Genomic DNA, 24,808 nt, shown 5'->3' with positions numbered 1-24,808 from the left:
CTGGAGGAGGAGCCTTGGGACCTGTAGATCGTCCTCGTTCATGACGTGCCGAAAGAGGGCCTCCACGTATTCCCACAAGTCTGCCCCCTCGCCCTTCCACGGCACCGCTCTTATCCGTATATTGTTGCGGCGCGATCTGTTCTCTAAATCCTCAGTGTGCGCCTGTAGATCTAGGTTTTGCTCCATGAGGCGTAAGACATCTTGCTGGAGCCGGTGCACATCCTCCGCAGTCCCCAGATCATGCTCCTCTAGTGTCGCAACTCGCTCGCCCACTGCATCCACGTCCCGCCGCACCTCTTTCATATCTGATGCCAGCTGGGAGCGCAATTCCATGATGTCTTCCTTTATTGCCGCAAACAGTTCCATCATGAAAGCTTTAGTGGTCGGCGCCTCGCTGTCGTCTCGGCGTGGAGACTTGTCAGCAGCCGGCAAGGTCGTTTGTGACGCATTTTTCTGGGCGCTGTCCTTCAGCAGCTTGTCTTTTTTAGGCCATAACCTCCATTTTGTCACCCACTTGTGGCAATGAAGGTACGGCGTCTTCCGCTCGGTCCCCTCTGCCTGCGTCGCTGTCTCACCAAGTATGCCCGTTCAGACGTCCGCCAAGGCCAATGCGGGACCTAGATAGTGCCCGGGCGGTCACCCCCGCACATGGTAGACCGCCTCACACCTTGCCAAGATCGATAGAGCCTTCCAGGCCGTTCCGGCTCAACGCTTTCAGAGGCTGATGCAGGGAAGAGAGGGGCGACCCCCACTAGCCAGGCACAAAGGGTGGCCGCGTTGCTAGGCCACACGTGTGCTGCTCCGGCCTCAACTGCCGATATGGTGCAAGCTCCCCAAGGCCCAGTCACACATAGGCCACAGGGAGCCTCATAGGCCTCACTAATACTTCCACGGCGCCAGGCACTGCTGCTCAGAAGGCGAAGGGCAGCCGCCGAGCCTCCGCACCAACCCCAGGCCTCCGCCTGTCGCTCCGATGTAGGCCGCCACGAGACTCTTCACGGAAGTGCTAGGGGCCCCCTGCGCGAGTCCACCGCAGGGCGCAGCGCTGTCGGCTGAGCTGCGGACCGATGCGCAAAGCCCCCACTCCATTCCCGCCGCTCGCCTTACCTTCCAGGGGTTCGGCCGCCGCAGGGCCGTGAGGATGGACACCGCCTACTCTTGGCGGAAACTCCCGCTGTTCGTCTGCTCCGCTGGGCCGACCTGTTGCGGTGTCACTGCGGGGGCTCACAGGGCTCCGTCTGCCATTCGTTCTGCTGCACGGGATATTCAGCCGGCAACCAGAGACTAGCAATACCGGCTCTGACCCCTCCCACCGCCAATGCTCTGGACGCCCCACTGGGAGTGTAGCAGGCCCAGTCTGATCTCCACGCAACTCCCTGGTCTCCCAGCGTGCGCAGGCCGCACCGCGGCGCTTCCCCTTTCCTGCACACCGCTTGAGGAAATAATGCCGCTGGGACTTGCTGGACAGCCCCAGGGCACTGGACACCTTGTCTGGGCTGTGGATGGGCGCCCTGCAGGGAGATACACAATGCTGTAGAGCAACCGGCGCCGGAGGGACCGAAAGCATGTCCTACTCCGCCGCCATCTTAGCTACACCAGCTGTAGTTTTTTTAACCCTAGCTCTGCCGGCACCTAGAGAATCCTAACAGACCTATACATTTTTACACCCAGGGGATTCCAGGAGGGGGTGACTTGACTGGCTCTCACCAGTTTCTGTTACCCAGAATCCCTTGCAAACCTAAACAATTGATCAAAAAAACAAATTTCCCTCACATTTCTGTGATGGAAAGTTCTGGAATCTGTGTGGATCCACACAATTCCACTCCCCCCACATTCCCCAAAGTCTTCCAAGAAAAATGTTGCCTCACTTGTGTGGGCAGACCTTGTGCCCGCTATAGGAACCGTCCCAAAACTCAACGTGGACACACCACATTTTCACAGTGAAAACTGACCCTTTTTTTGCAAAGTGCCTAGCTGTACATTTTGAACCCTAGCTGTGCCGGCTATAGGGAAACCTAGCAAACCTATAACGTTTTTTAAAACTAGACACCCAGGGAAATCCAGGATGGGGTGACTTATCTGGCTCTCCCCAGGTTCTGTTACCCAGAATCTCTTGCAAACCTCAAAATCTTTAAAAAAAACAAATTTTCCTCAAATTTCAGTGGTGGGAAGTTCTGGGAAGTTCTGGAATCTGTGTGAATCCACAAAATTCCACACACACCACATTTCCCAAAGTCTTCTGAGAAAAATGGCACCTCACTTGTGTGGGTAGACCTAGTGCTTGCGACAGGAAACTGCCCAAAACACAACGTGGACACACAACATTTTCACAGTAAAAACGGACCCTTTCTTGCAAAGTTCCTAGCTGTACATTTTGAACCCTAGCTCTGCCGGCACCTAGGGAAACCTAGAAAACCTGTACATTTTTAAGCATGGACGAATTTTGCGAATTCGCAATCCGCAAAATTTGCGAATTTGTGCGAATTTGCGGATTTTTTTATTTTTACACGTTCGCGGGCGTTCGCGAGGCGCTTTGCAACTTCGCGGGGGGGGTGCCTGCTTAATCTGCCCTCTGTACCACTCGTTTCTGTGCCCTTCTGCCCTCTGCCCCACTCATTTTTTGTCCCCTTCTGCCCTCTGTCCCACTTTTGTGCCCTTCTGCCCTCAGCCCCACTTAGAATGGCGCCGGCAAACTGCCAGCGCCATTCTAAAATAGCTAGAAATAGCTTCAACAGGAAGCACTAATAGATAAAGTAAAGCAGGTGCTCCAGTTGAAGGTCAAATTAAGTTACACAATCATTAATCACCACAAGTTTGGGGTGATTAATGATTGTGTAACTGAATTTGAGCAGCACCTGCTTTACTTTATCTATTAGAGCTTCCTTTTGAAGCTGACTTTTGTAACTATTTTAGAATGGCTCTGGCAGCTTGCCGGCGCCATTCTAAAAGAGTTACAAAAGTCAGCTTGAACTTTTGACCCAATCGGTTCCGCTCGCGGATTTTGCGGGAAATTCGCGAATCTCGCGGATTGCGAATTTACCGAAAATCCACAAAATCCGCGAGCGGAACGGATTTTCCGCCCATGCTTATACATTTTTTAAAACTAGACATCAAGGGGAATCCAGGATGGGGTGACCTGTCTGGCTCTCCAGTGTCTGTTACCCAGAATCCTTAGCAAACCTCAATATTTGTCCAAAAACACACATTTTCCTCACATTTCAGAGGTGGAAAGTTCTGAAATCTGCATGGATCCACAAAATTCCCCACACCCCGCATTCCCCAAAGTTTTCTGCGAAAAATGGCACCTCACTTGTGTAAGTAGGCCTAGTGCCCGTGAGTAAAACGGCCCAAAACACAATGTGGACACACCACATTTTCAAAGTGAAAACTGGCTCTTTTTTTTGCAAAGTGCCTAGCTGTACATTTTGAACCCTAGCTCTGCCGGCACCTAGGTAAACCTAGCAAACCTATACATTTTTGAAAACTAGACACCCAGGGGAATCCAGGATGGGGTGACTTGTCTGGCTCTTCAGGTTCTGGTAACCAGAATCCTTTGAAATCCTCAATATTTGTCCAAAAAAGCAAATTTTCCTCACATTTCAATGGTGGAAAGTTCTGGAATCTGCGTGAATCCACAAAATGTTATGCACCCCACTTTCCCCAAAGTCTTCCAAGAAAAAAGGTACCTAACTTGTGTGGGTAGGCCTAGTGCCCTTGACAGGAAATGGACCGCAACGTGGACACAACATTTTCACAGTGAAAACTGACCCTTTTTTTACAAAGTGACTAGCTGTAGATTATGAACCGTAACTCTGTGGCACCTAGATAAACCTAGCAAACCTATACATTTTTAAAAACTAGACACCCAGGAAAATCCAGGATGGGGTGACTTGTCTGGCTCTCGCCAGGTTCTGTTACCCAGAATCACTTGCAAACCTACAAATTTGTCAAAACAAACACATTTTCCTCACATTTCTGTGGTGGAAAGTTCTGGAATCTGAGTGGATCCATAAAATTCCACCCACCCCGCATTTCCCAAAGTATTACGAGAAAAATGGTACCTCACTTGTGTGAGTGGGTCAAGTACCCACGGCAGGCAAGCGCCCAAAACCTATTGAGGCGATATCAAAATTACCTATCACAAAACAACCTGGTATTGCAAGTGGGGGTCCCAGGAGTTTTTGGCCCGGGGTCGGCGGCTATATAGGGAAACCTACCAAACCCACACATTTCTAAAAACTAGACAGCCAGGGGAGTCCATCAAGGTATGGCTTGCTTGGGTCCCCCAAGATTTCTCTACCCAGAATTCCCTGCAAACCTCAAATTTAGCTAAAAAAATCATCTTATTCTCAAATTTGTTTGTGGGGAAGTTCTGGATCTGCGTGGATCCACAAATGTCCTACCACCCAGCGTTCCACCAGGTCTCCCGATAAAAATTATACTTCATTTGCGAGGGTGGGTCAAGTACCCGCGACAGGCAAGGGCCCAAAATCTATTGAGGCAACATCAAAATTACCTATCTCAAAACAACCTTGTTTTGCAAGAGGGTCCCATGAGTTTTTGGCCCCGGGCTCAGCGGCCATGTAGGGAAACCTACCAAACCCACACATTTCTGAAAACTAGACACCGGGGGAGTCCAGCAAGGTATGGCTTGCATGGGTCCCCCAACATTTCCCTACCCAGAATCCCCTGCAAACCTCAAATTTTGATGAAAAAATCAATTTTTTCTTACATTTCTGTGTGGGAAAGTTGTAGGATCACCGGGTTGACATCAATTTCCTACCACCCAACATTCCCCCAGGTCTCTCAATAAAAATGGTACCTCACTTGTGTGGGTAGGCATAGTGGTTGCAACAGGAAATGGCCCAAATCATACTGTGGAGACTTCAAAATTACCTATAACAAAACTACCTGGTTTTGGGGGGGGAGCTGTTTTTTTGGCCCTGGGCTCGGCCGCCATCTAGGGAAACCTACCAAACCGACACATTTCTGAAAACTAGACACCCTGGGGAGTCCAATGAGGTATGGCTTGTGTGGATCCCCCTATGTTTCTCTACCCAGAATCCTCTGCAAACCTTAAATTTGGCCTAAAAAACACATTTTCCACATATTTTTGTGTGGAATCACTGTGCCAGCACAAATGTCCTACCCCACAACGTTTACTTTAGTGTCACGAGTAAAATGATACCTCACTTGTGTGGGTGTACAATGCAGAATTGGCTAAACACATATTTTTTTTTAAATGTAGCGCTTATAATTCTTGGTGCTATACCTTTATTCCCTATGTTTTGGGCTCTTCCCAGTCACAGGCCCTTGCCCCATCCTCACAAGTGAGGTATCATTTTACTCGGGTGACTAAGGGGAACGCTGTGGGGTAGGCATGATGAGTCCACCCAAAAATATATTGAAAATTTATGTTTTTCAGCTAAATTTGAGGTTTGCAGGGCATTCTGGGTAGGAAAACGTTGGGGGTCCACGCAAGCCATACCTCTCTGGACTCCCCTGGGTGTTTAGTTTTCAGAAATGTGTGGGTTCGGTAGGTTTCCCAAGATGGCCACTGAGCCCGGGGACAAAAACCCTGGTGACTCCCCTTGCAAAACCAGGATGTTTTGTCATAGGTCATTTTGATGTCTACTTAATACGTTTTGGGCCCTTGCCTGTAGCGGGTACTTGACTTGGTCCCGGGGTCAGCAGCCATCTAGGGAAACCTACCAAACCCACACATTTCTGAAAACCTGCTACAGGCAAGGGCCCAAAATTCGGGACATACTATCAGTATTGCTGTGTTCTGTCCCAGGGCGGTGTTCTACTGTAAAATCCATCCCCTGTAGGGAAATGGACTACCTCAACAGTTTTGGGTTCTCACCCCTCATCTGCATCAACCATCTGAGGGGTCTGTGGTCGGTCTGAACCCAAAAGTGAGTCCGAAACAAGTAGGGCCTCAGCTTCTTCCACGCTCAGACCACAGCAAAAGCCTCACGCTGAATTGCACTCCACCAATGTTTCCAGGTAAGTAACCACCTACTAATGAAGCTACAGGTTGGTCTAGGCCCTCATCATTTAGTTGTGAGAGAAAAGCCCCCACACCATGCTCTGAAGCATATGTCTATATCACAAATTCTTTTGAGAAGTTGGGCACCATGAGCACGGGTGCCGTGCACATGGCAGGTTCAGGGCATCAAAAGCTTTCTAACAAGCGTCAGTTCAGTTCACCTTTCTGGGCTGCTTTCTGGAAGTCAGCCCAGTCAAGTGGGCAACAATGGTGCCATACCCTTTGACAAATCTTCTGTACTATCCGGTGTGAGCTAAGAAGGCTCTCACCTCTGTCTGGGCCTTTGGGGGTTCCCAAGCCAGAATGGTGTCAATCGTGGGTTGTAGGGGCACCACATAGCCGCTTCCTACCTGATGTCCTAAGTACGCCAATGATCCCTGTCCTATCTGGCACTTGCTAGCCTTGATCATGAGGCCTGCCATCTGCAGGGCCTTCAACACTTCGCAGACGTGTTGCAAATGTTCCTCCCAGGTGGCACTGAAGACTGCGATGTCATCCAGGTAAGCAGCACTGAAATCTTTCCGTCTAGCCAACACCTGGTTGACCAACCTCTGAAAGTTGGCAGGGGCATTCTTCAACCCAAAGGGCATTCCCAGAATTGGTAGTGCCCCTCTGGCGTTGAAAATGCAGACCTCTCCTCGGCCCCATCAGTTAAGGCAATGTGCCAGTATCCAGACGTTAAGTAAAACATACGAGGTACTTGGTAGCTCCCAACCGATCTAGGAGCTCATCAGCTCTGGGGATTGGGTGTGCACCAGTATACATGACTGAATTAAGCCCTCTATAGTCCGCACAGAACCGGAGTTCTGGCATGGCACCGGGTGTAGCAACCTTCGGGACCAAGACCTCTGGGCTGGCCCAAGGGCTGTTTGAGGGCTAAATCACCCCTTGAGTCAACATCTTGGAGACTTCCTCCTTGATACTAGCTTTGACCCTGTCAGTCAACCTGTATATTTTGTGTTTTACAGTAGGACTGGCCCCAGTGTCCATATCATGGACACACCACTGAGTGACACCAGGGGTCAGGGAGAACAGAGTAGCAAACTGCTCCAACAGTTGGCAGCAGTCCCTCTGCTGTTCAGGGTTCAGGGCGGGTGAGAGGTTTACACCGTCCACTGACCCATCATGCTCCTTTGCAGAAAGGAGGTAAGGAAGAGGCTCAATCTCCCACTGACTGGATCGAGATTGGCCCGGGCGTACTGCACCACAGAACTACGGATCCTGGCCCTTATCAAGGAGGCCGCACCCGTTGTAGTATTGCGGTATTTCGCACCTGCTAGACGATTGCTTCTTCTTTTTACAAACACCTCGAGCTTACTCGAGCAAGCTCTCATCATGCTTATTACAAGATACGTCGACCAGAAGAATATTTCTCTTCACAGTCTCAATACCCATGAACGCCCTGAAGTAGTTCATTGCTTAATGAACGAAACGTGTTTGCTGGAACTTTGCATTGTTGGATGACATTGAAAATAAAGGATTTATTTTGAAACAACAAAACAAGTGAACATAATTTGTTGAAAAGACTACCTGGGTAGTGCACCCCTCCAAATTTTGGTGTAGCTCAGTCTCCTTCTCCATTACATCGGCTGTCGCTAGGAGCATGCCCACTTCGGACCTCCCCAAGTGGGGCTTGAGGCAGTTCACATGTAGGACCCTCAAAAGGTTCCTGGGAGAATGCAAGTCCACCAGGTAGGCAACTTTACTCTTGCTCTCCATCACCTCAAAGGGCCCAGTCTATTTGTCCTGGAGAGCACAAGGCGCCACTGGGGGCATTACCCACATTTTTTGGCCATGTTGAAACTTGATAAGAGTGGCATTCTATTCGTGCCACTGCTTCGACTTTTCCTGGCTGGCTTTCAGATTCGCTTGAGCAAGTTGTCTGAATATCTTAGTCTGGTTCCACAAGGCTAGCATGTAGCTATATTCATCCTGGGGAGGTTTACTGGGAGGTTTCTCCCAGCCATCCTTGACCAGACTCAAAGGTCCTCTTACAGGATGCCATATAGGAGATCAAAGGGACTGAACCCTAAGGAATTCTGCGGTACCTCCCTGTAAGCAAACAGCAGGAATGGTAAGAGGACGTCCAACTTATACCTCATGGGTTCTGTAAGACCCATAATCATGCATTTTAGTGATTGGTTGAATCTCTTAACCAGCCCATTAACTTAGGGGTGGTAAGGAGTGATGAACTTATGGGTAACACCCCACTCCCGTCACAAGAACTTCATGTACTTGGATATGAAGTTGGTAACCCTGTTGGATTCCACCTCTCTGGGGAACTCCACATGGGAAAATATCCCCATCAATGCCCAGCCCACCACGGGGGCCATCGTAGTCCGGAGAGTGATAGCCTTGGGGTACTAGGTGGCATGGTCCACCAAGGCCAGGACGAACCTGGTGGCCATGGCTGTCTTGGGTTCCAGTGGCCCCACAATGTCAATACCTACCCTCTCAAAGGGTGTGCTGACTACAGGGAAAGGTTGGAGAGGAGCCTTGCACTTCCTCCCACTCTTGCCACTCGCCTGAAAAGTCTGACAGGACCTACAATGTGTGTCAGAGTTCTTGCGCATTTGGGGCAAGTAAAGGTGTGTGACAAGCCTATCAAAGGTCGTGTCTTGCCCCAAATATCTTGCCAAAGGCACATCATGAGTCAGACCCAATAGGAAGGCTCTGAAGCACTGGGGTACCACCAGCACATGGGCTGACCCAGGCTCAGTCACCTTAGGCTTACTATACCGGAAACCATTCTCCCAGTAAATCTAATGTGATCTGGACTGATCACTTGCTTCCTGGTTTGCATCATGCTGCCACAAACCAACAAGAGAAGGGTATTCCTGCTGTTCCTTGCAGAATTCTTCCCTGAAGGCCCCCCCTTCCTGCTGCCAATGGGTGGGTAAGCTCAGGCAGGTCCCCAGTTTAGCCACTTGCTCCCTTGTAGGCTCCACGGCATCCCCTCAAGGTTTGCCTCCTCCTGGATCGTTAAAACTTCAGGGCCGGTTTCCCACGGCCACTGCCTCTTCTCTTTCTGGCAGGCACCGGGCCACTCTTTCAGGCTCCAGGTACTCCTGATTGCCATTACTGGCTGCCATTAACCAATTGGTCACACACGTCCACTCAGGCAGACCCAACATCTCCAGATGAGACCTGTGTTCCACCTTCTCCCAAGGGGAACTCTCCATGTTGTTACCAAACAGAAAGTCAACAGGCATGGCTAGTGTCACAACTACATTCAAGGTACCTGAGACCCCCCCACACACACTCAAAGAGAACTTGTGCCACTTTGCAGAGGCACTTTGAGTTGTCATCTGCAACTACTGGGTAAAGTACGTTAGGGACCACCTGCTCTTCAGACACTAGCTGACAACTGACAGCTGTCACACTGGCTCCAGTGTCTCTCAGGCTCTGAACTTCTGCCTGTATAGTTCTGGAGTCAAGCCATATCTCCTGATTAGGACTTCCTTCATAGGAGCATTCACCATCTTATCCTCCTCTGGTAAGGCTAGCAAGGTATCCCTCCCTTCTGTCATGAAGCGGCTCCACAACCCCGCTCCCCAGTCTCTCTCAGGGACTATGTGGCACCTCATTGCTACCTATTAACCCTTGAACCACTGACTAATGTCATCACTTTCCCCATAATCCTTAATCACTTCCTTAGGGATGTACAGCCTCCCTTCCCCATGCACTGAAGCCAAGCTGCCACCATTTGAACTGGACTCCACAGTCTTGGCTTTTATGTCAAGCTCCTTCAAACTTCTCTCATGCTCTAAGAGCATCCCCTCTTCCTTCATGGCAAGTTTCTGCCTCTCTAACTTTAATTTCTTATCCTCCATGTCACTCTCTTTCTCCAACCTGAGCTTAGCAAGTTCCGCCTCATGCACTCTGCTTTTCCCTCTATCCTCCAGCTCCTCTGGAGACCACCCCTTTGAAGACACACTGCTACCCCCTTGGAAGGTAACTTCCCTCCAGGCAGACACAATAGCCCATCCAGATGCCCATCTAAATTATCTGCCTCCACCATAGGCTCTGCTGTATGCTCACTGCCATTCCTTGATTCCAACCAGGCTCTCAGCGCCTTTTGGTATTCCTCCTTTCTGTTGAGGTCTCTTCCTGAGATTTCACATTTTTTGCAGATGGCTTTCAGTTGTGGCATAGTGTAGGTTTCCAAATTCAATATCCACAGATGCAATTGATGCTGGTTTTGTCATGGTGAAAATTTGCAGTTCTCAAGTTGCCAAAAAATCCAAATTGGAAAAGTTCCACTGGTAGTATGTGGTTGTGTTATGGTCTGCACTATACTAGTAGTGTACACCAATCACTGTATGTAAAGCACAAATGCAAGTCCAGATCCTAACCGCTGACCACCAATGTTATAAATGGGGGTCTCTAGTTGGCAATGGTTTGCTCCTTTGTTGAAGTCGGGACCCTTCTTCCAAGTCAAAGTAAGGGTGATACACTTTTAAAATAACCCCTGCTCATCCCCTTGGTTGTTTAGCATGAGCAAACAGGTTTATCTCATATGTAGTGTGTAAAGCATGTGTGCACACACACAGTAATACAGTGAAAACGCTACAAATGGGACCATACCAGTTTAGAAAAATAAGTAATCTTTATCTAAACCAAACAAGACCAAAACAAAAAAAAACCACACTATAGTATTCAAAATGTACATTTTAGAAGGTAAAAACTGTTCTGTCCATAGCAAACAATAGATGCCACACTTTCAACACAAAGTACCTTGGATGTGTCACAATCATAAACAAAAACAGCCGCAGGGAAGGTGATGTGTTGATTCCTTATGCACTGGGAAGGTGATGCGTCCATTCCTTACTTCATAGCAGGTGATGCATCGGTTCCTTACTACCACGCAGGGGAGATGATGCATCGGTACCCTTCTGAAGGGGAGGTGATGTGTCGGTTTCTTACTGTGTGGGAGCTGATGAGTCGTTTCCTTACTGTGGCCCCGTCATTCTTGTAAACTTGGCGCTGGTTCTCAATGCGGAGGCAACAACGCTACGTTAGTCTCTCCCGCCGCGGTCACACAATGCGTTGGTTCTTGCAGCCGTACAGCAGGGCCTGGGTCGAAATTGATGGGGTGATCTCGGCCTTCATAGATTGGTGCATGCAATTCGATGTGCAGCGATTTCTCCAGCCACGGGTAGGCGCGGGCAAGCGCTGCTTCGGTTACTTCATCAGCTCGATGGCGGGCAGTACTTCCCTTTCAGCTTTCCCATCTCTTCTCCTTGGCAGAGGTTCCTCTTGAGTCCAGAAGTATTCTAAAGTTCTGGGGTATGGGCCCCAATATTTGTATTCCATTTCTCTTTGTTCTCTTGTGGCAGAGAGGTTCTGTGTTCAGTCAAAACCAGTTCTGTCCTCTCTGGTCCAGCTTCCCAGCAGGAGATGGCAACAGCATTGTGTAAGGCAGACCAGGCCCATTCAGGTGAAAGGAAATCTCCTCCCCCTACTCTAAATGCAGCCCAGGTCTATCCATCACTGCTCTGACAAATCCAGGAAAGGCAGGACACACATCAACCGCCACCAGTGGCTGTCTACAGTGAATGCACAGCCCCAGCCCCTGTCACTCCAAAGCCAGACAGTCAATCCATACAGGGCCGGACTGGCCGTAGTGGGCACCGGGCGTTTCCCTGGTGAGCCGCTATTGTGGGAGCCGATTTTGGGCCCCTGGGGGCCGTTTTTTTAACCGGGCCGTTTTTGCAGCAAAGCTGCAAAATCAGCCCCTGTAACAAAATCGGCCGAAACCAGCCCTGGCAAACAGCTCGACCAATCCTAGGGGGTCCAGCCGAGCTCTTTGCCAGGGCGAGTTTTGGTTCCCTGTCCGGCCCTGAATCCACAACCCTGCAGAGGCACACAGGATGGCTGAGCAAGAAAATACCCACTTTCTAAAAGTGGTATGTTCGAACACAGAAAGTAAAAATTATCCTTACTAAAAGATGCATCTTTATATTCTGAGTTCAGGCATACTAAACTTTACCTTTCTATGTTGTCCGAATGAGAATTCATATTTATAAACTCCCATTCTGTCCTATGGAACAGATAACCTTTCAGTAGTGAAAAATGAAATTCATTGTAGTTCACTATCAGGGCATGTTACACACATCAGGACATGTCCCACCTTTCACATACACTGCACCCTGCCTCAGAGGTACCTTGGGCCTACCTTAGGGGTGACTCACATGTAAGAAAAGGGAAAGCTAGGGCCTGACAAATAGGTGTACATGGCAGGTGGACATGGCAGTAGCGACTGCGCGCAGCCACTGCAGTGGCAGGTCTGAGAACCCTTTGAAAGGCTGCTTGTGTGGGTGGCACAATCAGTTCTACACGCCCACTAGCAGCATTTGACTTACAGGCCCTGGGCACACACAGTGCACTGTTCTAGGGACTTAGTAGTAAGTCAAATGAGCCAATCATGGAAACACCAATCCATATTCACAATTCATAGAGGGAGCACTTGCAATTTGGCACTGATTAGCATTGGCAAGGTTCCCAAAGCATCTAGACCAGCAAAAACGAAGTCGAGCACACATCAAAAACACAGGAGGCAGAGGCAAAAATGCAGGGGAAAACCACACAAAGGATGCCAGGTCTAATATTACTTAATTAACTTCTCACTTGATTCCCCTACAAACTGAACAATTCACAATGACACTATCAATTACCATTAGCAATTGAATAAAAAAAATATAAATGACTTCAAATAACAAATATTTTAAAACAATATTAACAATTTTACAAACAATCTAAACACATAAAATGTATATTTTAACGAACACGCAATAAAGTAATTTTTAAACCATATTTTTTACAACTATATTCCTGAAAATTATATTAAAAAACGATGTTCTTAAAAACGATATCACTTACCCAAACAAATGAAATTCTTGACAGTTATATTTTTGCATCACAATATTTTTGAATCCCAATTTTTTTTTTCTGATATTTCTGTCTCCTGATATTTTGAACTAGATTTTTTTTAAATACTACCATGTTGAGCGTCAATATTCGGAACAGTCTAGGAGGAGAAAGACCTCAAGGCGGTGGGGGCTTCATCTAGCAAATACAGTGGTCAGAAATTTTCAGAACAACTCAGTGGATTCAGTTGTTACTTTATAGTTTACTAGCAGCCCGTGCCGACGTTGTCCAGGTATGAATTGCTGCCGGCCAGTAGTATATTGTTTTGTAGGATTTCGTTTTGATAGAATTTCTTATCTGTGACAGGCCTGTGAAACGCTCCGATTCACAGTGCACTGCTGATGCACTTAAGAGTGCGCGTTCAGTAGTGTGTGACTCGAGTTTCCCTACTTTATTTTTCCTTGCAATATTATATAGCGCGAACTCGACAACAAGGCATGAGCACAATTTACATTACAGAAGAACACATTCATTTGTGATAGGCACGGGGAGACAAAGCGATTTGCCTGGAATCACAGGATGTTGAGCTGATGCCGAGATTCGAACGCAACTCCCCAGCTCTAAAGTTCACAATTCTAGAACTTGTGGCGGGAGGTCGGTCTAAAAATGTATGTCAGTGCTGGCCATCAATGAGAGAGACCTGTGCATTTTTCAAATGGGTGGTGAAAAAAAATGAGTATGGTGCTGGAGATGTGGGCCGCCGTGCCACCAATGTACTTACCGGGGGAGGGTAAACACCTATTATTCCGCAACTTTCTTTCCGCATACCATCACTCCGCATACTTTCCTTACGAAAGTACCATGACTCTGCAATGCCATTATAATGCATGGCATTACATTTTATATTCTTTTACCATGCATACATTTACAACCAAATTCGATGTAAATGCATGAATGGTAAAAGCATGTTTTTTTTAATGTTTAGATAAGGTAAGAATGGGTATAGGGGTATATGTTTTGGGGTACTGAGGTATATGTTTTGGGGTGTTTGGATATTTTAAGGGTTCAGATATAGTTTTGGGTTATGGGGTACAGGGGTAGTTTGAGGGTTTAGGGATAGGTATGGGTTTTGGGGTACAGGGGTATTTCTAGAGTTCAGGGCTAGGTTTGGGTTTTGGGGTATAGGGGTATTTTTAGGGTTCAGGTGTAGGTTTGGGTTTTGGGGTACAGGGGTATTTTAAGGGTTTAGGGCTAGGTTTGGGTTTTGGGGTACAGGGGTATTTTAGGGTTCAGGGGTAGGTTTGGGTTTTGGGGTACAGTGGTATTTTTAGGGTTCAGGGCTAGGTTTGGGTTTTGGGGTACAGGGGTATTTTTAGGGTTCAGGGGTAGGTTTGGGTTTTGAGGTACAGGGGTATTTATAGGGTTCATGGCTAGGTTTGGGTTTTGGGGTGCAGGGGTATTTTTAGGGTTTAGGGATGGGGTTGGGTTTTGGGGTACAGGGTATATTTATAGGGTTAAGATGGGTTAGTGTTTAAGGGTGTTGGGGTATTTTAAGGAGTAAGGGTGGGTTATGATTATGGGGTGCAGGGGTATTTAAAGGGAGCAGGGTTGGATTAGCACACGATATGAGACATGGCATGAAGGGCGGAACGTACCACACGCACCCAGCGTTTGTCATGCCCCCAGCCCAGGCCCACAGCACAACGCAGACACGCCCACAAGGGACTTTTTTTCTGGCACGGTTCTTTTACCTTTTAAATGAATATGGTGGGCGTCTGCATAGCCTATGTCTTTCTGCTGCAACTACCCTTACCAACGCTGTATTGGGTGTTGTGATTGGTGCTGTGGTTCCTGAGATTACCCGCCTCAAATGTTTGGGCTCTCTCTTTATTATATTAGTATAGATTGTTCGATTAGTGCCCTTTGTTTATGTTGCCTTGTTTCTACTTATCAAGGGCTAGGGGCTTGCTATACTATGGTCAGGTAACATTTTGTTTATTCTCATCAAGCCTATTTTTCAAGGGCCAGATATACTCAGGAATGCAGGAATACGTTCTGAAGTGGCAAAGCACACTATGGGCTTTGTGCAGTGCGGCACCGGGTCCGCCCGCCTCCGCACCACCAAAGCCGTGGTCAGATCGCCTGCCAGATTGGGATTTCCCACCTGTCTGGTGTGCTTTTTAATTAGTGTTCCCATGGCGGTGCCCTAAAAATGGGCACCGCAATGGGAACGCCAAAAACAGACCCTGCATGACATGGACTGAAAAGTCTATGCCTGGCAGGAACTGGTAGGCATTTATACAGGGGGACACAGGTTGTGCCCCCCCCCCCCCTGTGTGCATCCCCATAAGGCTGGGCAGAGTTCGCAGAGTTGTAATCTGCGGAGTTCGGCAGAGTTACCGGAAAACTCCGTCAAATTCAGCTGTGTTCTGCAATCTGGCGGAATTGCGGAGGCTGATTAAAGGAGTTGGCATTTAGCTTTAAAAAATATAGCTTAGCTCCACCATGCAGTTGTTGCCAACACACATCATCATCAGAGCCAAGCACACTATTCCCAGACCTGCAATGCACAACCAACTTGAACCCCTGTAACCCCTGCCTCACCCATAGCCCTCTATTCCTCGCTCACAAAGCCTCCTCGGCTGGTGCTGCTGTGCGTGTTGCAGACTTCAATGAGAGCCCCCTCTTTCCTCACTGGGCCACTGCTCACCACAATCCTGCACTGAAAGCACATCCTGCGAGGCATGGAGCATCCAGCATGTGCCGAGCCGTGAGGGTAGCATTGCTCAGCTCAGGTGGGTGGAGGAAGCAAGGAGTAGGGTGGCCAACCGTCCGTAAATTTCACGGACAGTCCGTAAATTGGACCTCACGTCCGTTGTTCGTGAGGATCCCTTTTACGGACGCCTTTTGTCCGTAATTTTGGGCCTTTCAGGAAACAGAGCTGTTCCCCTGCAAAAGGCCTCAGCTCCCTGATGGGGCTGCCTTGCACTCCTCTGAGCACAAGAGCAGCCCCACCCGCCCATTGTCAATCTGTGTGGGGCTGATTGCCACATACACAATGACAATGGGTCAGTCTGGGGTGGCACAGCATTTGGTGGCCTCCTCCAGCCTCGGTCCAGGGCAGGGCATTCTGTCACATGGAAGTGCAAAGACGCCCATGCTGCTGCTGCCGGAAAACCCAGTTAACCAAAGGAAGGCTATCTGCAGATTATTCCCTGAGATCCTTAATATGCAATAATGTGCTTCTTGTGCACAACACGTGGTATTCTACTGTTTTTTGTTTTACTTTATTCTCCATCATCTTTTTATAGAACCTTTTACTCAATTGTAGTATATATTATAAATTGTTTGGTTCTTTTTTTTAGCCTTGTAAAAGGTGAAACATGTGTCGCCTGCATGGTGTTTGAACATGGGAATGAATGGAATAAGTAGACAGAAACTCATCCTGTGGCAGGAATTTGTACTTACTAACTGTCCTACTACAATACCATAATTTTAATAGTGCAGTGCCACAACTCCATGTTCAATCTATTGGCCTTCTGTTTCAATCCACTTGGGAGAGGCTCGGTGGACTAGCAAGGCACCTTTAGCAGCAGACTTCCATTGTATCACCATTTGGTTAGACCTATATAATGTAATAAGACTTTTAGTGAGTGTGCACATATACAGCGTCAATGCTGTTTTTTCTTAATTGATGTACAGATGTGATAGCCGCATTCCTATTTTCCTATTGTTCTGTGCATATATTATTGATGACAGATGAGGACACATGGCCTCCTCACTGGCAAGGGCACAGTGCTTGACATCTTATCCTTGGCACACCTAAGCATTCAGGTGGAAAGGCTGTAGGTCCATGACATGATCACAGTCACAATGCATCTTCAGAGCCATATCATGGTCCCTTCCTATTCCTGTCTACAGGTGGAAATGGGGCAATAAACCTGTTTTCAAAGAAATGCAACTCTCTAAAGCATATAATGCCCCAATAACTCTACAAGCTTTTGCTTGAGATGAACACAACTCTGCTTTGAAATACAAAACAGTGGTAGCAGTTCTGAGTTTCTGAGCTGGTCTCGCAGTCCACACTCTGCGGGCTGGTAATGGGTCACACCAGGGTTTTCAAGCTCTATCACCACGAAGATTTTGAGAATCGTAGTGCCATTCTCCTCAGACAGATGCAGGGTGACTGGTCACCTTTGCTGGACTTACAAGGCCACTCTAACCTATAAACATACGTACATGAAAACATGATGATCATTACTGCCTGAGGACATCGGTGAACATTAATATCTACGGCTTTTGGACCTTATTATTTTTTGGCACCATTAAGCCATTTTGTTGCCTAGAGCTATTAATGTACATGACAGCCTTTGGCCAATACTGATAATTGTTGTAGCCAGGGACAAGTGAAGCTCTTTAATGCTCAAAGCCATTGATGCTTGCTGCCCTCTGCAGTCAAAGATGGGCATTACTAACTCAGGCCATTGATCCTCAATACTGCTAGGTACTACTGATGTTCATGACTGCCTAAAGCAGATGTCTCCAACGAGTAGCTCTCAAGGTACCTGTGAGAAGCTCTCCAGGGTGCAGCCAGCCTATTATTACATAAACTTTTTCCTGGTTGAATTATTATATGTATACCAAAAGTACAAAAGCATGTTTTTGAGATGAAAATGTGTGTATTTTCATAACTCATAAGCTGTTTGGAGAAAAATGGTTGAATTTTTTTAACGTATTCAACGCTATTATTTGAGAGGGAGAGATTTATTACCCATATTATTACCTTGATGCCAGGCGGTCGCAGCTATAGCTTTAATGCATTACCCATATAGGGGCATTCCAAATTGAGAATCTCTTTTTACTTTAATGATGGCAATCCGGCTTAAGGCACTGATGTTATCACTGCTGACAATCTTAGAAGGGGTGGTCATCATTACATCACTACTATTACTAGCTCAGGATGATTTTGATTGAATACAAGTAGATCTTATTACAAAAATGGTTGGTGACCCATGGCCTAAAGTTACTGAGGCTTGCGATTAGTTGAGAGCAATAAGGTTCATTAATGCCTCAGCAATCGGTTCCCATTCCTATATGTCATAGTTTTTTTATTATTACTGCCTGGGGCCATTGAGTGTCCTTAATGCTTGTGACCACTGAGGTTCATTGGAACCTGAGCCATTGGTGCTCAGTGCTCCATTGAGCCTTTGATTTTCATTAGCTGCCTGGATATTCATGCTCATTACTGCCTATGTCTATTGATAGACATTCCAGTTTTGAGCCACTGTTGTACGTACAGCCTTTGGTAATGATCCCCATTGTCATCTGAGGCCACTGTGGTTCATTACTGCCTAAGTCCATTGAGCGCCACTACTGTCGGAAGCCATTGAGGCACATTACTCGATATTGAGGTTCATTATGTCTTCAATATTGATGCTTATTAATTCCTAGGAACACTGAGGGTTATTGCCTTGGGCAATGGAGGCTCATTCATTATCACCTGGACACTGTGTGCATGGGTTCCTGAAGGTTTGTGTGCAAGGGTGTCTGTTTATCGACTGGTCTGTGTGTGCGTGTGTGTGTGTGAGTTTGTACCTTTGTTTTCTATGTGTGCATGGATATCTGTGGGTATATTGCTGTGTTTGCTTGTTTACATGAATGTGTGATACTCATCAGTATATTCCTTGATAATATCTGTGTGTCTGTGCATGCACATTGTACAAAAGGCAAACACATTGGCTTTGGCAATGTTTGTTCTATAAATGCAAAACAGAAATGTATTAAAGTAGATTTGCAAAACAAATGTACGCCACAACATAGAAACAAGCAGGGGATGGTATGGTATAGGCAGCGTACTTTTGTTATAAACATGGTGGTAAGGAGCCCATCAGGGTCGCTTGAATAAGCCTGCTTTCTGACACTTTTTCATAAGGCACAGCCAGAGGGAAAAGCCTGGATGACAGTCTAGAAAAAGATGCATTGCTGGAGCTCAGGGGCTCTTTGGCTCCGATAAAATATGTAACAACCATTAAGACTTACCCCCAATAGCATTCAAAATCATTCAATCTCGCACCTATTAAAATACACCGAAACTCCAAAATAAGGCAGAATAGAATACCACAAATTTCTCAGAAAAACATATATGGTTTTAATTCCAAAATCTGTGTTAAAAATACTAATATGTAAGAAAGCATCTATCACATTTGTTAAAAAACAAGGAACTTCCCCCAAAGACAAGTCAATCTGTCTTTGGATGTATACTCCTATATAAAATGTTAATGGTAATATAAAAGTGTTGAGACACTATCTATGGGCACTGGGTGTCTATATGAATTTGATATAAATGATCCTATTTATCAAAAGAGGGGGACTCTAGGGGCTATTCAAAAGATCTGGTGACCCGTGCTCCCGAAGACAACCTTATACCAAAAGTAAGTCACTCTTCCTAACTAGAGAGATAAAAAGAAGGGAAGTAAGAGGTGCTCTTTTCGTGTGCTACTCTAATTGTGGGGGGTAGTGTGTCCTTATCTTAATGCCCTCACACATCCGAAGGATGTCATGCTTCATCATTGGGCTTTTGCTCCTCGTCGGGCCGGCGCTGCAATGCCCTACGGGTCCCCTGAAGGGTCTCTTTTTCGGAGATCGTTTGATGATGCCGTATGGGTGCGTGAGTGTAAGTGGCAGTGAAGTCCTAGAAGGTGTATTAAAAAATGGCTGGAGGGAGAGTGATTCATTTTTATTAAGGTGATCCCTCTGTCATTATTAAAACACGTATTACCCCCCCCCCCCACCCCCCTACACACACATTCTGTAAGAGCAGTCCAGCTGGTAAATCGCAATTACTATTAATTTACTAATTTCTTATGTCTTTTTCCCTTTAGTTTTGCACGCAAAACGCCTCCATTTTGCAGGACACGATGTCTCCGTTCTTAGCACATTTAGGCTTGTCAGTTCATACAACGAATACCTAATCACTTTGTAACCGGAGCAAAAAACACGCAGCCTGAGACACTTACTCTACGATATATGTGTATCTTACATTATAGCTCGGTATGAGATTAAGTTATACAAGTATATTTCTGTGACGCGCCTCAACATACACATTCTACGTAACATGCCATAGAAGCGCGCCTTACCTGCCAGCAGTCCGTCCAGAGAGACGCTACAGTGCCCGCCATTGCAAACGCGCCGCAGAGGATGGAAAACAGGTGCAGTTCGCTGCCCATTTGACAGAAGCGAAGACAAGATTTAGAAGTTTGAATTTTCAAAGGTCTGTTGTTGAATGCAGTAGCCCTAAAACACAGAACCTATGCAAACTCCCGAGGAAGCGCGTGGCTTTTGAAATGTTTGAAAGCAAAGTCCGGTGGTACTGCTGTTAGGGCCTCATTCTGCCCAAAACATGGGTTTACTCCGAGAAGTTTCAGTGATGAATTGATTTGCCATTGTTGATTTGGGCTGTTGAGCTTCTGTGTGTATTTCCAAGCTACACACTGAATGCAGACCTGGGTCAATCACATCGCTGTGACTAACTTGCATCACATATTTCACTTTCAAATGTCGTGCGGAACAAATGCGGAAAACGAGGGGCTAGAGTCTGCTTAATCTGATGGAAACCGTTCCCACTGCGAGCAAATCACTCCTTTGGAAAGAAAAAAACACGTTATTTCATTTAAGAACTATTTCTAGCTTGCATTCATTTTTTTGCTTTTGTGAAACAAAAATAAAAAAAAATTGTTGTCCATAAATCCAAAACTTGCTTCCGGACACAATGAGATTTTGATGCATTTTGCATTATGTTCTGATCGTCCTTAATTTATGCAATACCTATATTCACCAACTGCAAAATATATCCTCTGTAAGAAAAACAGGTCGGTATTTACATATAAAAGAAAGGTGATAAACTCCTGAGTCCTTAGAATTACATACTTTTAGTCACAAAAATGCCAAGACTTACGAAAGTGATATCAAACACCCTTTGACCTCAACGGCATCAGAGGAAGTGACCTGCTCTGGATTGCGACCCTGAATTCCATGAATTGAAGCCATGTGACCTTGATACTGATGGCATCACAGTAAGTAATGTCACTTAAGCTAATGTATAGTTCAAAGAGAAAATATATTGATAAATCATAGGGAGAATCACAAAAAAGTGATCCAAAGAAACAATAGTGACAGTGGCGGCTTCTCCACTATGGCAGAGGAGCGTCGCCCCACTGCTTTTAAGCCATGTAAATAAAAGATAAAGAAAAAATGATAATAACTGAACGTTATTATCATTGTATTTGTTCCTGCGGCCGGGGAGGGTGGGGCTGCTCTGCTCTCAGAGCAGGGCATGCGAGGGGTGGTTTGCCCACTCCTAAGTGCAAATGACTGTTTGGCCGGCCTTTCCCTGTTCTCCACACAGACTGCATTAGAGCCTGTGTGGAGAACTTGCCCAGGCTCCCTGTTCCTGTCTGAGCGTCAAACCGCAATGCTCAGGCCAATCACAATGCTGCATTGCAGCATTGTGATTGGTCAGGGGAGCCAGGTTGCTTACCAATCACAATGCTGCATTGCAGCATTATGATTGGTCAGAGGAGCCTGGCTGCTTCCTAGTTCCTGAGTCTTCATTATTATTTTATGGATCCAAGTTATTTAGAAATTCAATAATTAGAACAATTTACCATAATGCAGGGAAAACACACTTACAGATTGCACAACGTGGAACAAAACACACAGACTCTGTACATTATAAAAAATCATAGTGCATGAAAAATCTTCACTCCTGGTTCTGTAAAATTTAAATAATTTTGAAATACCACAATGTTTAGGAGGACTTTTAGAATGTAGGCTTTTTTTGTTTAACCATTCTGTGTGCCTCTGCCTGGTAGTGGATTTACTTTCTGGTTTTGGTGACAGGGGCTGGGGAAGTGCATTCACTGTAGACGGACACTGGGGAGGTTAAGGTGTGCCTCGCCCTTCCTGGATGACTCAGCGATAAGTTGAATGGGGCTTGGCTGCATTTAGAGTGGTGGGAGGAGATCTGCTTGCACCTGAATACGGCCTGTCTCCCTTGCACAATGCTATCTCCACCGCGTGTGGTCATACTGCAGCAGTGAGGACAGAGCAGGTTTTGACTGGGCTCAGAGACCCTTGTACAGAGAGAACAACGTCAAAATGGGGTACATGTAGTAGACCTTAAACCCCAGAACTTTAGATCACTTCTATACTCAAGAGGAACGTTTGAAAGGGGAAGAGCTGAAGAGGTGTGAGGAGGGGTACTGCCCCTTTGCTGTATGTTGTGTGGGGTTGGCCTGCAGTTGCTATTTCTGCTAAGGAAAGGACAAAGACTGGAAATTTGCTGTGAACCTGCTTGAAGAAGAATCTCCAAGGGCCAGTGTGTGCTGGCCCCCTATTCTGAAGTCTTAGGGACGAACATGCAATGTTACATCGCGGTATTCACACTGCGATACCATTACCACGCAGTCCTTACAACGCAAGTTGTTACAACGACTTGTGCTGGAGGGCGCTGGACTTAGGAATAGTATGATTTACTATTCCAAATTCAGCCTACGTTACAGTAGAGAAAGTGTTGGAATAGTAAATCATACTATTCCTTAGCTTAGAGAGCCATCCAGTGCAAGTCATTGTAATGACTTGCATTGTAATGCCAGCTTTGTAAAGGTATTGCAGTATGAACACCGCGATGTAACCAATCCCCTTAGGGACACAAAGACTTCACCCTCAGCTCCCCTGAACTCTGCTGCTGAGAGTTCTGACCTGCCAGGAGGCGTCTTTTCCAGTTTTAGGCCTCTGGAGGTTGTTCCTGCTGTTGGGAGCTGGAAGAAACCTGAAGAACTAAGAAAATCGATGCATCACTCTTCTTTTGGCTGTCTTTCCGAACGTGGCACTGCCGTGCAAGAAGAATCTCTACGCATTGCTGCACTGCTGCAGAGACGATGCAGCACCTGTCACGGCACGGCTTGCCATCGCTGCATCGATCACCGCCACATCCCGGATTTTCATGCACTGCACCTCTGCGGCAAGTTTTCCCGACGCATCACCTGCAGACCAGAATCGTCTTGGAGTTGACGCATCACTTCCCACTACAGTCTAGATTTGACATATCACATCTCCTGCATGCAGCAGATCTGTCGCATCACCGCCCAAAGGACTCAGGAAATGAAGCATCTCTTTGTTTCTCGATGCTTCCCATCTCTGCGGCTGTTTGGCCTTGTGAATTTTGACGCATCCTCAGGTTCTTTGTGTATAATCGCACATCATAGTTTTCTATGGACCAAATTGCTTGAAATCTTTGAAAAGTCATATTCTTATTACAGGTATGTTGGATTTTTATTGTTTTGGTCTTGTTGAGTTTAGATAAAGATACTTTCTTTTCCTAAACTGGTGTGGTGCCCATTTGTGGTGTCATCACTGTAGTGAGTACAAATGCTTTTCACATTGCCTATGGGATACGTCTGTCTGTTCATGCCAAGCTGCCCAGGGGGTGAGCAGGGGTTATCTAAAGTGTGTATCCCCCTTACCCTGACTAGAAGCGAGGGTCCCAATTTGGACAAAGGTACCTACCTCTGCCAACTAGAGACCCTCAGTTCTATCAATTTTAATTTAAAATTATTAATGCATGCATGTACTGCCATATTCCTGCCTAGGTTTATTGATAAGCATTCCAGTTTGGAGCCACTGTAGTACGTACAGCCTTTGGCATTGATATTCATTGCCATCTGAGGCCATTGTGGTTCATTACAGCCTAGGTCCACTGTGCGCCACTACTGTTGGAAGCCATCGAGGCATATTACTGCCTAGAGACTCTCAGGTTCATTGTGTCTTCACTATTGATGTTTATTAATGCCTAGGTCTAGTGAGGGTTGTTATAGCCTTGGGCAACGGAGGCTCATTCATTATCACCTGGACACTGTGTGGCTGGGTATCTGTAGGTGTGTGTGCAAGGGTGTCTGTTTATCATCTGATCTGTGTGTGTGAGTTTCAACTTGTGTTTTCTATGTCTGAATGGATATCTGTTGGTATATTGCTGTGTTTGCTTGTTTACATGAATGTGTGATTCTCATCAGTATGTTCCTAGATATTATCTGTGTGTCTGTGCATGCACATTGTACAAAAGGCAAACATATTGGCTTTGGCAATGCTTGCTCTATAAATGCAAAACAGAAATGCATTAAGGTAGATTTGCAAAACAAATGTATGCCACAACCTAAAAACAAGTAGTAGATGGTACAGTACTTAGGCTATATAAGTAAGGTGGTAAGGAGCCCATCAGGATCACTTGGATCTGCCTGCTTTTGGTGAATCTTTCTTCAGGCAAAAGAGGAGGGAACAGCCCAGATGACAATCAAGAACACATTTTCTTTCTTTTTATTCTGTGGCATATCTTTGCAATCATGAAAATAATCATCTCACCAAATGGCCAAGGCCAGACCTATCGGCTTTACCACAGCTTGTTTTTCATATATTCTTCATAATGAATCATGGAGACAAACTTAGAAAATATGTATTTTTTTATTTATTTAATTTTAATGTGTATTCTAAAGAGAGGTGAACTACTGAGTTATTTTTGTTTTACCAAATAAAATGTGTAATGTCCATGTGAGAGCTGCAGAAAGTAAACTGTGCGCATAAGGGCTCAATTTACCTTCAGCTCATGACGCCGCTTTTCTCACCTCTGAAACCAAGGGTTGCAACGGGAAGAAAGGGGGTTGCATCTCCGACCCCTAGTGACCAATAAATAACTAACAAGATCAGCCTGCCAAAAAACACTATTGAATCTAAAGGGTCATGCACAGGCCAGGCATATGTTGGGTAGAAGGTGCAGGGTGACTGTCACACATCATATTGGAGTACTCAAGCACAATCGCAGCGTCTTGTGATGTT

General features: G+C 46.3%; 1 protein-coding gene across 1 annotated transcript in view; it reads right to left on the bottom strand.

Annotated features, from left to right (window-relative positions):
- The window catches only part of LOC147710850 (claudin-16-like), a 57,298-nt gene extending 37,150 nt beyond the window's left edge, over window positions 1–20,148 (bottom strand). The window contains exon 1 of the mRNA XM_086920063.1: window positions 20,059–20,148. Coding sequence (XP_086776189.1) covers window positions 20,059–20,148 — 90 coding nt within the window. The remainder of the gene's footprint in view (window positions 1–20,058) is intronic.
- Window positions 20,149–24,808: the final 4,660 nt, after the last annotated feature.

Source organism: Lissotriton vulgaris, chromosome 5, assembly GCF_964263255.1.
Source record: "Lissotriton vulgaris chromosome 5, aLisVul1.2, whole genome shotgun sequence".
NCBI classification, from domain to species: Eukaryota; Metazoa; Chordata; class Amphibia; order Caudata; family Salamandridae; genus Lissotriton; species Lissotriton vulgaris.
This window is presented reverse-complemented; position numbering and strand designations above follow the sequence as displayed.